General features: G+C 68.6%; 1 protein-coding gene across 1 annotated transcript in view; it reads left to right on the forward strand.

Moving 5' to 3' along the window:
• OBSCN (obscurin, cytoskeletal calmodulin and titin-interacting RhoGEF) overlaps positions 1-12,679 on the forward strand; it is a 103,689-nt gene that overhangs the window by 77,731 nt on the left and 13,279 nt on the right. The window contains exons 57-71 of the mRNA XM_035727619.1: positions 1,921-1,999; positions 3,805-3,929; positions 4,024-4,221; positions 4,693-4,725; positions 4,948-5,046; positions 8,468-8,686; positions 8,963-9,035; positions 9,133-9,200; positions 9,828-9,944; positions 10,065-10,204; positions 11,045-11,245; positions 11,338-11,420; positions 11,590-11,763; positions 12,049-12,205; positions 12,494-12,610. Coding sequence (XP_035583512.1) covers positions 1,921-1,999; positions 3,805-3,929; positions 4,024-4,221; positions 4,693-4,725; positions 4,948-5,046; positions 8,468-8,686; positions 8,963-9,035; positions 9,133-9,200; positions 9,828-9,944; positions 10,065-10,204; positions 11,045-11,245; positions 11,338-11,420; positions 11,590-11,763; positions 12,049-12,205; positions 12,494-12,610 — 1,883 coding nt within the window. The remainder of the gene's footprint in view (positions 1-1,920; positions 2,000-3,804; positions 3,930-4,023; positions 4,222-4,692; positions 4,726-4,947; positions 5,047-8,467; positions 8,687-8,962; positions 9,036-9,132; positions 9,201-9,827; positions 9,945-10,064; positions 10,205-11,044; positions 11,246-11,337; positions 11,421-11,589; positions 11,764-12,048; positions 12,206-12,493; positions 12,611-12,679) is intronic.

The raw sequence follows: 12,679 nt of genomic DNA on the forward strand, positions 1-12,679 counted from the left end.
GACCCACGTGGAGTCAGCATCAGACTCGCGTGGACTCAGCATCAGACCCACGTGGAGTGAGCATCAGTCAGCATCAGACCCACGTGGAGTCAGCATCAGACCCACGTGGACTCAGCATCAGACCCACGTGGAGTGAGCATCAGTCAGCATCAGACCCACGTGGAGTCAGCATCAGACCCACGTGGAGTCAGCACCAGACTCGCGTGGACTCAGCATCAGACCCACGTGGAGTGAGCATCAGTCAGCATCAGACCCACATGGAGTCAGCATCAGACCCACGTGGACTCAGCATCAGATCCATGTGGACTCAGCATCAGACCCGCGTGGAGTCAGCATCAGACCCGCGTGGACTCAGCATCAGACCCGCGTGGAGTCAGCATCAGACCTGAATGGAGTCAGCATCAGACCCGCGTGGAGTCAGCATCAGACCCATGTGGAGTCAGCATCAGTCAGCATCAGACCCACGTGGAGTCAGCATCAGACCCACGTGGAGTGAGCATCAGTCAGCATCAGACCCACGTGGAGTCAGCATCAGGTTTGGGGTTCAGGCCCACAGACCCCCTGACTGCAGATGCCAGTCACAAGTCCAGGGGTCCCCCGTGCTCTGACCCGCTGGCTACAGATCCGAGGTTCCCACGGCCCCCTCCTCAGGTTCCATTAACTTGCTAGAGCGGCTCACAGAGCTCAGAGAAACATTCTCCTTCCTACGTTACCAGTGTATTATGAAAGGATGTAACTCAGAAGTAGCCAGATGGAAGAGACACGCAGGGCAGGGCACTGGGGGAGGGGCGTGGAGCTTCTCCCCACATGTCTACGTGGTCACCAGCCCAGAAGCTCTCCAGGCCTGACCTTGTGGGTTTTTATGGGGGCTTCAGGACATGGGCATGATTGATGGACTCATGGGCCCTTGGTGATTGGTGGTTGATTCCTTCTCCCCTCCCTGAGGTCAGGGGGTGGGACTGGAACTTCCAGCCATCTGGTCCCAGGGTTGGGTCCCCTGGTCACCAGCCCCCACCCTGAGGGGCTTTCCAGAGTGACCTCATTACATAGCAAAAGACACCGTCATTGCTGTCCTCACATGGGAAACTCCAAGGGCTTTGGAGCTCAGTGCCAGGAGCAGTGACAAAGACCAAGAACATGCTTCCTATAGAAATCACACTCTCACCACTGTTGTACTTCGTGCAGGGGCACAGCACGGTGAGGGTGGGGGAGGGTGTCTGGGTCCAGGCTGCACTAACAGGTGCCACGGGGCAGGTGGCTGAAACAACAGAAGGTTGTTACTCCTCGGGGTTCTGGAGGCTTCACTGGAGACTTGTGTCTGAGCTCAGGGTGCCCCTGCTTGGGTTCCAGCAAGGCCCTCTTCTGAGCTGCAGACGCGGTATTCTCACGGTGTCCTCGCGGGGGGTCGCTCCTTGTCGGGGCACTCCTCTAACCCTGATTACCTCCCAAAGACCCCGCTCCTGACACCCACACATTGGGGTTGGGATTTCCACATATGAATTTGGGGGGAGGACAGGAACATCCCACTCCTGGCAGAGAATAGGTCCAGTCCCTGTTCCTCCTTCGTGGCTGGATGTGGAAGCCCCCAGCTGCTGGTTTTGAGGCCTGCATGCGTCACCCTCTTGTTCCCTAGTGGGTAAAACTGGATGACGCAGCCCCATCATGAGGCCCAGAATCACCAGAGTTGACCAGTGGTTGAGGTTGCAGTTACTTCCGAGCCTGGAAGCATGGGCTTGTGGGTGACAGCGTGGGGTGTTAAGGGCCAGGGGACAGCCAGGTCCCCCAAGGCTTCTGCCCCAGGAGTGTGCGTGGCTCCCAGGGCTGATCTTGCAGTGAGAGCCGGGTGGCTGGCCCCTGGCGTGGGGCCGTGCTCGGGCAGGTGGGGCACAAGCCTCATGGCGGACACTCTTCCTTTCCCAGTGACCAGCACAGACTACGAAACTGCAGCTGATGCCACGGAGACCTCCTCCTACTTCAGCGCCCAGGGCTACCTGTCCAGGTAGAGGGCCATGCACAGGCAGGCAGCACCCAGCGGGCTGGTGGTGCAAGCCCCAGTGGGTGGCAGGGCTGTCTGGGACCGACAGAATCTGAATCCTGGAGCTCTCCACCAGGCCCCATGGTGTCTGTCCAGCTCATGAGGATTCTCCAAAGCCATCCACGCCTGACCTGGCCCCCCAGGCGCCGGACCCCTCCCCGGGCCCCTGAGCCCCCCAGGCACTGGACCCCTCCCCGGTCCACCTCACTGCCCCTGAGCCCCCCAGGCACTGGACCCCTCCCCGGTCCACCTCACTGCCCCTGACCCCCCAGGCGCTGGACCCCTCCCCGGTCCACCTCACTGCCCCTGACCCCCCCAGGCGCTGGACCCCTCCCCGGTCCACCTCACTGCCCCTGACCCCCCCAGGCGCTGGACCCCTCCCCGGTCCACCTCACTGCCCCTGACCTCCCCAGGCACTGGACCCCTCCCCGGTCCACCTCACTGCCCCTGACCCGCCCCCCCAGGCGCTGGACCCCTCCCCGGTCCACCTCACTGCCCCTGACCCCCCCAGGTGCTGGACCCCTCCCCGGTCCACCTCACTGCCCCTGACCCGCCCCCCCAGGCGCTGGACCCCTCCCCGGTCCACCTCACTGCCCCTGACCCCCCCAGGTGCTGGACCCCTCCCCGGTCCACCTCACTGCCCCTGACCTCCCCAGGCGCTGGACCCCTCCCCGGTCCACCTCACTGCCCCTGACCCCCCCAGGTGCTGGACCCCTCCCCGGTCCACCTCACTGCCCCTGACCCGCCCCCCCCAGGCGCTGGACCCCTCCCCGGTCCACCTCACTGCCCCTGACCCCCCCAGGCGCTGGACCCCTCCCCGGTCCACCTCACTGCCCCTGAGCCCCCCAGGTGCTGGACCCCTCCCCGGTCCACCTCACTGCCCCTGACCCCCCAGGCGCTGGACCCCTCCCCGGTCCACCTCACTGCCCCTGACCCCCCAGGCGCTGGACCCCTCCCCGGTCCACCTCACTGCCCCTGACCCCCCCAGGCGCTGGACCCCTCCCCGGTCCACCTCACTGCCCCTGACCCCCCCAGGCGCTGGACCCCTCCCCGGTCCACCTCACTGCCCCTGACCTCCCCAGGCACTGGACCCCTCCCCGGTCCACCTCACTGCCCCTGACCCGCCCCCCCAGGCGCTGGACCCCTCCCCGGTCCACCTCACTGCCCCTGTCCCCCCCAGGTGCTGGACCCCTCCCCGGTCCACCTCACTGCCCCTGACCCGCCCCCCCAGGCGCTGGACCCCTCCCCGGTCCACCTCACTGCCCCTGACCCGCCCCCCCAGGCACTGGACCCCTCCCCGGTCCACCTCACTGCCCCTGACCCCCCCAGGCGCTGGACCCCTCCCCGGTCCACCTCACTGCCCCTGACCTCCCCAGGCACTGGACCCCTCCCCGGTCCACCTCACTGCCCCTGACCCGCCCCCCCAGGCGCTGGACCCCCTCCCCGGTCCACCTCACTGCCCCTGACCCCCCCAGGTGCTGGACCCCTCCCCGGTCCACCTCACTGCCCCTGACCCGCCACCCCAGGCGCTGGACCCCTCCCCGGTCCACCTCACTGCCCCTGACCCCCCCAGGCGCTGGACCCCTCCCCGGTCCACGTCACTGCCCCTGACCCCCCCAGGCGCTGGACCCCTCCCCGGTCCACCTCACTGCCCCTGACCCCCCCAGGCGCTGGACCCCTCCCCGGTCCACGTCACTGCCCCTGACCCCCCCAGGCGCTGGACCCCTCCCCGGTCCACCTCACTGCCCCTTCTCTGTCCTCTCCACCAGCCGGGAGCAAGAGGGCACGGAATCTACCTCAGAGGAGGGTCAGCTGCCCCAGGTGGTGGAGGAGCTGAAGGACCTCCAGGTGGCCCCCGGCACACGGCTGGCCAAATTCCAGCTGAAGGTGAAAGGTGAGGAAGAGAGAACTGGCCAGGTGGAGGTTGGGCTGTCACTGGTGCCCCGTGGGACGGAGGCTCGGTGCTGACCACTGCCCTGTGGCTGCAGGCTACCCCACACCCCGACTGTACTGGTTCAAAGACGGGCAGCCCCTGACGGCTTCTGAGCACATCCGCATGGCTGACAGGAAGACACTTCACACCCTGGAGGTCTTGTCGGTCACCAGGGAGGACGCTGGCCAGTACTCAGCCTACATCAGCAACGCCGCGGGCGCCGCCTACTCGTCCGCTAGGCTGCTGGTCCGGGGTGGGTGCTGGGGACGGAGCGTCTACACCTGGGCCGCCGTCTGCCACCCCCCCCCCCCGCCTCCATACACGTGCCCCGGGATGGGTGGGGGGCACGGGTTAGTCAGCGGACTGTGCAGAGGAAGAGGTCAGTGGTTACTCTGGGAGGAGATGTCTGCACTTATTTGTTCTCCAAAGTTCTGAGCATCACCACCTGAGCCAGCAGTGGTTGAGGGACCCAGCGCTGCCCAGGCTTCCCTCTGACCTTCATGCGACCTTGCGTCAGTGCCACAGCGACCCCCACACTCCTGGCGCGGTGGGGTGGGGGGACATCACACTGGGTCTGAGCAGCCTCAGTGTGAGCTCCCTGCATGGCCTGAGTCTCAGGGAGGTTGTGGATAGGAGTGGGTACCCCCACCCTCGGCAGGTGCACGGGCTCTGGGGAGACAGGCCCCTCAGTGCTGCAGGCTGATTCCACTTCCTGCTCTTTCAGGCCCCAAGGATCCTGAAGAGAAGCCAGCCCCAGGTGAGCCAACTTGGATGGTGGGAGGCTCAGCCACAGTGCCTGCGGGACACCACCCTGCAGACCGAGGAGGGTTGGGTGCAGGCTGTAGAGACCCAACCTCCGGGTGCATGAGGCTGGGACCTGGGGACTGGGGCTGCAGCAGGTGCCCCTGGAGGCCTTGGTGCCCCAACAGGGAGCAGGGGCTTGACATGCGTTCATCGCCGGTGTCTGCTGTTTGTCCAGATGCACACCAGCAGCTGGTGCCGCCCCGATTCCTGGAAAGATTCGCCTCCAAGAAGGTGAACAAAGGCTCCAGCATCACCTTCTCAGTGAAGGTGGAAGGTAAGGCTCTCCTACTCCCCCCCCCCCCACCAAGGACCCCTCCTCCAGGGGCCTCAGAGCAGACCCCTCCCCGCCCCCCACCAAGGACCCTCCTCCAGGGACCTCAGAGCAGCCCCCGCCCCGCCCCCCCACCAAGGACCCTCCCCCAGGGGCCTCAGAGCAGACCCCTCCCCGCCCCCCACCAAGGACCCTCCTCCAGGGACCTCAGAGCAGGGCCCTCCCCACCCCCCAGCGAGGACCCCTCCTCCAGGGACCTCAGAGCAGACCCCTCCCCGCCCCCCACCAAGGACCCTCCCCCAGGGACTTCAGAGCAGGCCCCTCCCCGCCCCCCAGCGAGGACCCTCCTCCAGGGACCTCAGAGCAGGCCCCTCCCCACCCCCCACCAAGGACCCTCCCCCAGGGACTTCAGAGCAGGCCCCTCCCCACCCACCAGCGAGGACCCCTCCCCCAGGGGCCTCAGAGCAGACCCCTCCCCGCCCCCCCACCAAGGACCCTCCTCCAGGGACCTCAGAGCAGACCCCTCCCCGCCCCCCAGCGAGGACCCCTCCTCCAGGGACCTCAGAGCAGGGCCCTCCCCACCCCCCACCAAGGACCCTCCCCCAGGGACTTCAGAGCAGGCCCCTCCCCACCCACCAGCGAGGACCCCTCCCCCAGGGGCCTCAGAGCAGACCCCTCCCCGCCCCCCCCACCAAGGACCCTCCTCCAGGGACCTCAGAGCAGACCCCTCCCCGCCCCCCAGCGAGGACCCCTCCTCCAGGGACCTCAGAGCAGGGCCCTCCCCACCCCCCAGCGAGGACCCCTCCTCCAGGGACCTCAGAGCAGGCCCCTCCCCACCCCCCACCAAGGACCCTCCCCCAGGGTCTTCAGAGCAGGCCCCTCCCCGCCCCCCACCAAGGACCCTCCTCCAGGGACCTCAGAGCAGACCCCTCCCCGCCCCCCAGCGAGGACCCCTCCTCCAGGGACCTCAGAGCAGGGCCCTCCCCACCCCCCAGCGAGGACCCCTCCTCCAGGGACCTCAGAGCAGGCCCCTCCCCACCCCCCACCAAGGACCCTCCCCCAGGGACTTCAGAGCAGGCCCCGCCCCCCCCCCCCACCAAGGACCCTCCTCCAGGGACCTCAGAGCAGGCCCCTCCCCCCCCCCCCGCGAGGACCCCTCCTCCAGGGACCTCAGAGCAGGGCCCTCCCCACCCCCCAGCGAGGACCCCTCCTCCAGGGACCTCAGAGCAGGCCCCTCCCCACCCCCCACCAAGGACCCTCCCCCAGGGACTTCAGAGCAGGCCCCTCCCCACCCACCAGCGAGGACCCCTCCCCCAGGGGCCTCAGAGCAGGGCCCTCCCCACCCACCAGCGAGGACCCTCCTCCAGGGGCCTCAGAGCAGGCCCCTCCCCGCCCCCCAGCGAGGACCCCTCCCCCAGGGACCTCAGAGCAGGCCCCTCCCCCCCCACCAGCGAGGACCCCTCCCCCAGGGGCCTCAGAGCAGGCCCCTCCCCGCCCCCCCACCAAGGACCCTCCTCCAGGGACCTCAGAGCAGACCCCTCCCCGCCCCCCAGCGAGGACCCCTCCTCCAGGGACCTCAGAGCAGGGCCCTCCCCACCCCCCAGCGAGGACCCCTCCTCCAGGGACCTCAGAGCAGGCCCCTCCCCACCCCCCACCAAGGACCCTCCCCCAGGGACTTCAGAGCAGGCCCCTCCCCGCCCCCCACCAAGGACCCTCCTCCAGGGACCTCAGAGCAGGGCCCTCCCCGCCCCCCAGCGAGGACCCTCCTCCAGGGACCTCAGAGCAGACCCCTCCCCGCCCCCCACCAAGGACCCTCCTCCAGGGACCTCAGAGCAGGGCCCTCCCCGCCCCCCAGCGAGGACCCTCCTCCAGGGACCTCAGAGCAGGCCCCTCCCCACCCCCCCACCAAGGACCCTCCCCCAGGGACCTCAGAGCAGGCCCCTCCCCGCCCCCCAGCGAGGACCCCTCCTCCAGGGACCTCAGAGCAGGGCCCTCCCCACCCCCCAGCGAGGACCCCTCCTCCAGGGACCTCAGAGCAGGCCCCTCCCCACCCCCCACCAAGGACCCTCCCCCAGGGACTTCAGAGCAGGCCCCTCCCCACCCTCCAGCGAGGACCCCTCCCCCAGGGGCCTCAGAGCAGGGCCCTCCCCACCCACCAGCGAGGACCCTCCTCCAGGGGCCTCAGAGCAGGCCCCTCCCCACCCCCCAGCGAGGACCCCTCCCCCAGGGACTTCAGAGCAGGCCCCTCCCCACCCACCAGCGAGGACCCCTCCCCCAGGGGCCTCAGAGCAGGCCCCTCCCCACCCACCAGCGAGGACCCCTCCCCCAGGGGCCTCAGAGCAGGCCCCTCCCCACCCACCAGCGAGGACCCCTCCCCCAGGGGCCTCAGAGCAGACCCCTCCCCGCCCCCCACCAAGGACCCTCCTCCAGGGACCTCAGAGCAGGGCCCTCCCCACCCCCCAGCGAGGACCCCTCCCCCAGGGGCCTCAGAGCAGACCCCTCCCCGCCCCCCACCAAGGACCCTCCTCCAGGGACCTCAGAGCAGGGCCCTCCCCACCCCCCAGCGAGGACCCCTCCCCCAGGGGCCTCAGAGCAGACCCCTCCCCGCCCCCCCACCAAGGACCCTCCTCCAGGGACCTCAGAGCAGGGCCCTCCCCACCCCCCAGCGAGGACCCCTCCCCCAGGGGCCTCAGAGCAGACCCCTCCCCGCCCCCCACCAAGGACCCTCCCCCAGGGACTTCAGAGCAGGCCCCTCCCCGCCCCCCAGCGAGGACCCCTCCTCCAGGGACCTCAGAGCAGGGCCCTCCCCACCCCCCAGCGAGGACCCCTCCTCCAGGGGCCTCAGAGCAGACCCCTCCCCGCCCCCCCACCAAGGACCCTCCCCCAGGGACTTCAGAGCAGGCCCCTCCCCACCCCCCACCAAGGACCCTCCCCCAGGGACTTCAGAGCAGGCCCCTCCCCGCCCCCCACCGAGGACCCCTCCCCCAGGGACCTCAGAGCAGACCCCTCCCCGCCCCCCACCAAGGACCCTCCTCCAGGGACCTCAGAGCAGGGCCCTCCCCACCCCCCAGCGAGGACCCCTCCTCCAGGGGCCTCAGAGCAGACCCCTCCCCGCCCCCCACCAAGGACCCTCCCCCAGGGACTTCAGAGCAGGCCCCTCCCCACCCACCAGCGAGGACCCCTCCCCCAGGGGCCTCAGAGCAGACCCCTCCCCGCCCCCCACCAAGGACCCTCCTCCAGGGACCTCAGAGCAGGCCCCTCCCCGCCCCCCAGCGAGGACCCCTCCTCCAGGGACTTCAGAGCAGGCCCCTCCCCGCCCCCCAGCAAGGGCCCCTCCCCGTGTCACTCACAGCCCCTCAGGGGGCTCAGAGGCCACCCCATTTCCCGGAGCTCCCTTCCCCATGGACCCTTGACTGTCCTGCAGGCTGCCCGGCCCCAGCTGTGCACTGGCTGCGGGAGGAGGCCGAGCGGGGTGTGCTGTGGATCGGCCCTGACACACCGGGCTACACGGTGGCCAGGTCTGCCCAGCGACACAGTCTGGTCCTGCTGGACGTGGGCCGGCAGCATCGGGGCACCTACATCTGCATCGCCACCAGCACGGCCGGCCAGGCCCTCTGCTCCGCCGGCCTGCACGTCTCTGGCTGTGAGTTGGAGCCGGGGGACCCCAAACACAGAGCCCCCGCCAGCTGCCATCCCCTTTCCTGTAGGCTGGCTCGGCCGGCTGAGACCCTCCTAGAGGCCCCCTGCCACCCCGAGTGTCTCCGTCCCGGCCCCGCTCCAGGCCCCGCTCCATCGGGAGGCTCTGGAGGGCCAGGGTCAAGGTCCCTTGGGGGCAGGGACATCCTGGACCAGGTCCCAAGCAGAAGTGGCTCAGGGCTGTGGGCTGTCACCCTGGTGGCTCACCCCGTTCTCCTAACAGTGCCCGAGGAGGCGGGGGCGGCAGACGAGCGTGCTGGGGGGAAGGAGGTCCTCATCTCCAGCTTCCTGCAGGGGTGAGTGCAGGGGAGCAGGCGCTCCGTGCCTCGGTGTCCCCATTGTGAAATGAGGGCCCTGGCTGAGGCACTCTCTCAGGACACCGCTCCCCTTTAGGACCCAAGCTGTGTCTGCGCAGATGTCGGAGCCTGTGGGGTTCGCTGATCTTGCGGGGCAGAGGAAAGGTACGGGCTGGGTGGGAGCATGACCTTGCAGGGAGGGGGCCGACAAGCCCTGGTGCAGGGTTGAGGCATGGAGGGGGCTGCCCCAGGCTGTGTGGCCCCAGAAATGGCTCCTTGTCCTCCCCTGGGCCTGGTTCTGAGCCTTGTGGATCTGGGGGCCCCACCGGCCCTTGGCTCAGAGCTCAGGTCCAGCAGGCTGCGGATGCCCGGCCCGGAGGCAGGTGGCCCCTGGGGGCTGGGTGAGGGCAGTGTGGGGGGTAGGGGCTGGGCATGCCACCATGGAGAGCTCCTCCGTCCTGGATTCTCCCCCGTCCCCAGCGAGGTCTGCCACCTACACAGGGCCTCCCCGCACCCTGGGGTATTTGTAAGTTCAGAAGGCGAGAAGGGGGGTGCCGTGTGCTCCGCCTGCTGGTTGCCCCCCTTTGGGGTCAGTTCTCGGCTGACCCCTGCTCACCAGGCAGCCCTCATGAGCTCCTAACCTGACCCTGCAAAGCTTCCCACAGTGATGGTGTCAGGTCCGTGCCTCCCTTGACACCGCGGACCCCCAAGCCCGGGACGGGGCCTGGAGGTGGTGCCTGGGCATGTCTGTGGGGCACGTGACCAGCTGAGCTAGGTTCTGGCCCCCAGCAGAGCCCCCGGTGGTGGAGGCCCGTGGCCACCTGTCGCTGGCCGAGGTGGGCACAGAGGAGTTCCTGCAGAAGCTCACGTCCCAGATCACCGAGATCGTGTCGGCCAAGATCACACAGGGTGAGGGCTCTGTGGCCGCGGCGCAAGGGCGGGCGCTCTTTTGTCCACACCCTGGGCCCCCATGGGAAGGAGACAGGGGCGCAGGCCCTTCCTGGGTATCATGTGTCCTGTGTCCCCCAGCCAAGCTGCAGGTGCCTGGAGGTGACAGCGATGAGGAATCCAGGACGCCATCTGCATCCCCCTGGCACGGCCGTTCCCGTCCCTCCTCCAGCGTCCAGGAGTCGTCCTCGGAGTCGGAGGATGGGGACTCCCGAGGCGAGGTGCTCTGCCTGGCAGGGGCGGGTGGGGCACTGGTGGGGGGCCGCACATCTCGGTGGCCGGTCTCACTGCCACCCCCGGTGGGATTTCCATGAGCAGAGATGGTTGATCCTGTTCTGGAACTGTATGGAATCTCAGGATGGCTTCTCCCCCAGCTTAATGCACCCTGTAGTCTCTGGAGGCCTGGCTGGCTCCCGTCCAGGTCCCCCGCCCCTCTGGGGCCTTTGGGGGCTGTTGGGGCCTCCATGGGTCAGGCTGGCCCCCCATCCGGGTCCCCCGCCCCTCTGGGGTCTTTGGGGGCTGTTGGGGCCTCCATGGGTCAGGCTGGCCCCCCATCCGGGTCCCCCGCCCCTCTGGGGTCTTTGGGGGCTGTTGGGGCTTTGGGAGGTCAGTCTGGCCCCCGATCCGGATCCCCCACCCCTCTGAGGTCTTTGGGGGCTCTTGGGGCTTTGGGAGGCCTGGCTGGCTCCTGTCTGGGTCTCCCGCCCCTCTGGGGTCTTTGGGGACTGTTGGGGCTTTGGGAGGTCAGTCTGGTCCCCCGTCTGGGTTCCCCACCCCTCTGAGGTCTTTGGGGACTCTTGGGGCTTTGGGAGGCCTCGCTGGCCCCCCATCTGGGTCCCCTGCCTCTCTGAGGTCTTTGGGGGCTGTTGGGCTTTGGGAGGTCAGGCTGGCCCCTGTCCAGGTCCCACACCCCTCTGGGGTCTTTGGGGGCTGTTGGGCTTTGGGAGTCCTGGCTGGCCCCTGTCCAGGTCCCACACCCCTCTGGGGTCTTTGGGGGTGTTGGGGCCTCCGTGGGTCAGGCTGGCCCCCCGCCCTGGTCTGAGTCAGCATCATTCCCCCAGATCTTTGATATCTACGTGGTCACAGCTGACTACCTGCCCCTGGGGGCCGAGCAGGACGCCATCTCGCTGCGGGAGGGCCAGTACGTGGAGGTGTTGGACTCGGCCCACCCACTGCGCTGGCTTGTGCGCACCAAGCCCACCAAGTCCAGCCCCTCGCGGCAAGGCTGGGTGTCCCCTGCCTACCTGGACAAGCGGCTCAAGGTACTGGACGGCTGGGGTGGGGTCCTGGGATTGTCGTCCCCTGTGAGGCCAGAGCCGAGGCCACCTGCCCCCCTCCCCCATTTTCTCACCAGCTGTCACCTGAGTGGGGGCCCACGGAGGCGCCCGAGTTCCCGGGGGAGGCCGTGTCTGAGGATGAATACAAGACAAGGCTGAGGTGAGGGTCCGGCAGGTGGGGGCGAGAGCGGCTTTGTGGTGGTGGTCACGGGATGGTGGTGGGGGTGCCTCCCTCTACCACTTTACCAGGCTCTTTCTGACAACGGGGGGCAGGCTGTGCGGGGGGCTTCAGTAGCCTTTGGGTCTCTCCTCACCTCATCCGCTCCCAGCTCCATCATCCAGGAGCTGCTGAGCTCCGAGCAGGCCTTTGTGGGCAAGCTGCAGTTCCTTCAGGACCACCACATTCAGCACCTGGAACGATGCCCCCACGTGCCCACGGCCGTGGCCAGCCAGAAGGCAGTCATCTTCCGCAACGTGCAGGACATCAGTCATTTCCACGGCAGGTGGGCGGGCCCGCGGGTGTGCGCACATGCATGCCAGCCGCACGCGTGCATGCCCACATTCACACGCACACTCCTGCACGTGTGGGCACGAGTGGGCACGGCTGCATGAACCTGCACTTCCTTGCATGCAGGCACACAGATGCACATGCCCCCCCACACACCCGTAGCCCCCGCAGCCCAGCGCACTCAGTTCCAAGTAGCCATGCAGCCCAGCCCTGGGGGTAGCCTGTTCCGTCCCAGAGCTGAGGCCTCACCCGCCCCTGCCCACCATGTCCTCTACTGCAGCTTCCAGCAGGAGCTGCAGAACTGTGACACAGACGACGATGTGGCCATGTGCTTCATCAAGAACCAGGAGGCCTTTGAGAAGTACCTGGACTTTCTGGTGGGCCGCGTGCAGGCCGAGTCTGCGGTGGTCAGCACGGCTGTGCAGGACTTCTACAAGGTGCCCCCCAGCCCGCGCCCCGCGGCTCACTGAGAAAAGCAGAGCCCCCGGAGCCCCGTGCTCCCCTTCAGATGGTGACACAGCGGGGCAGGGGTGCTGGGGAGGAGGGCGGTGCGCGCGCGTGCGTGTGTGTACACACGTGTGTGCAGCGGGGCAGGGTGCAGGTGGCGGGGGAGGAGAGCGGTGCGCGCGCGTGTGTGTGAACGCGCACGCACCCCAATGCCCCAGCCCCCCCCCGCTCTCCACCTCTGCTGGCATGTCCCCAACCCCGCCCCGCGGCTCCCACAGAAATACACGGAGGAGGTGCTGTCCGCAGCGGACCCATCGCAGCCGCCCCCACCACCCCTGCAGCACTTCCTGGAGCGGCCAGTGCAGCGCATCCAGCAGTACCAGGCCCTGCTCAAGGTAGGGGTGCGCGCCAGGCCCCCTCCCCGGCCTCGTCGCTTGGCAGCTGGGAACGCGGCCTGACGCTGT

The sequence above is a fragment of the Zalophus californianus genome, chromosome 5 (assembly GCF_009762305.2).
Source record: "Zalophus californianus isolate mZalCal1 chromosome 5, mZalCal1.pri.v2, whole genome shotgun sequence".
Classification (NCBI taxonomy): Eukaryota; Metazoa; Chordata; class Mammalia; order Carnivora; family Otariidae; genus Zalophus; species Zalophus californianus.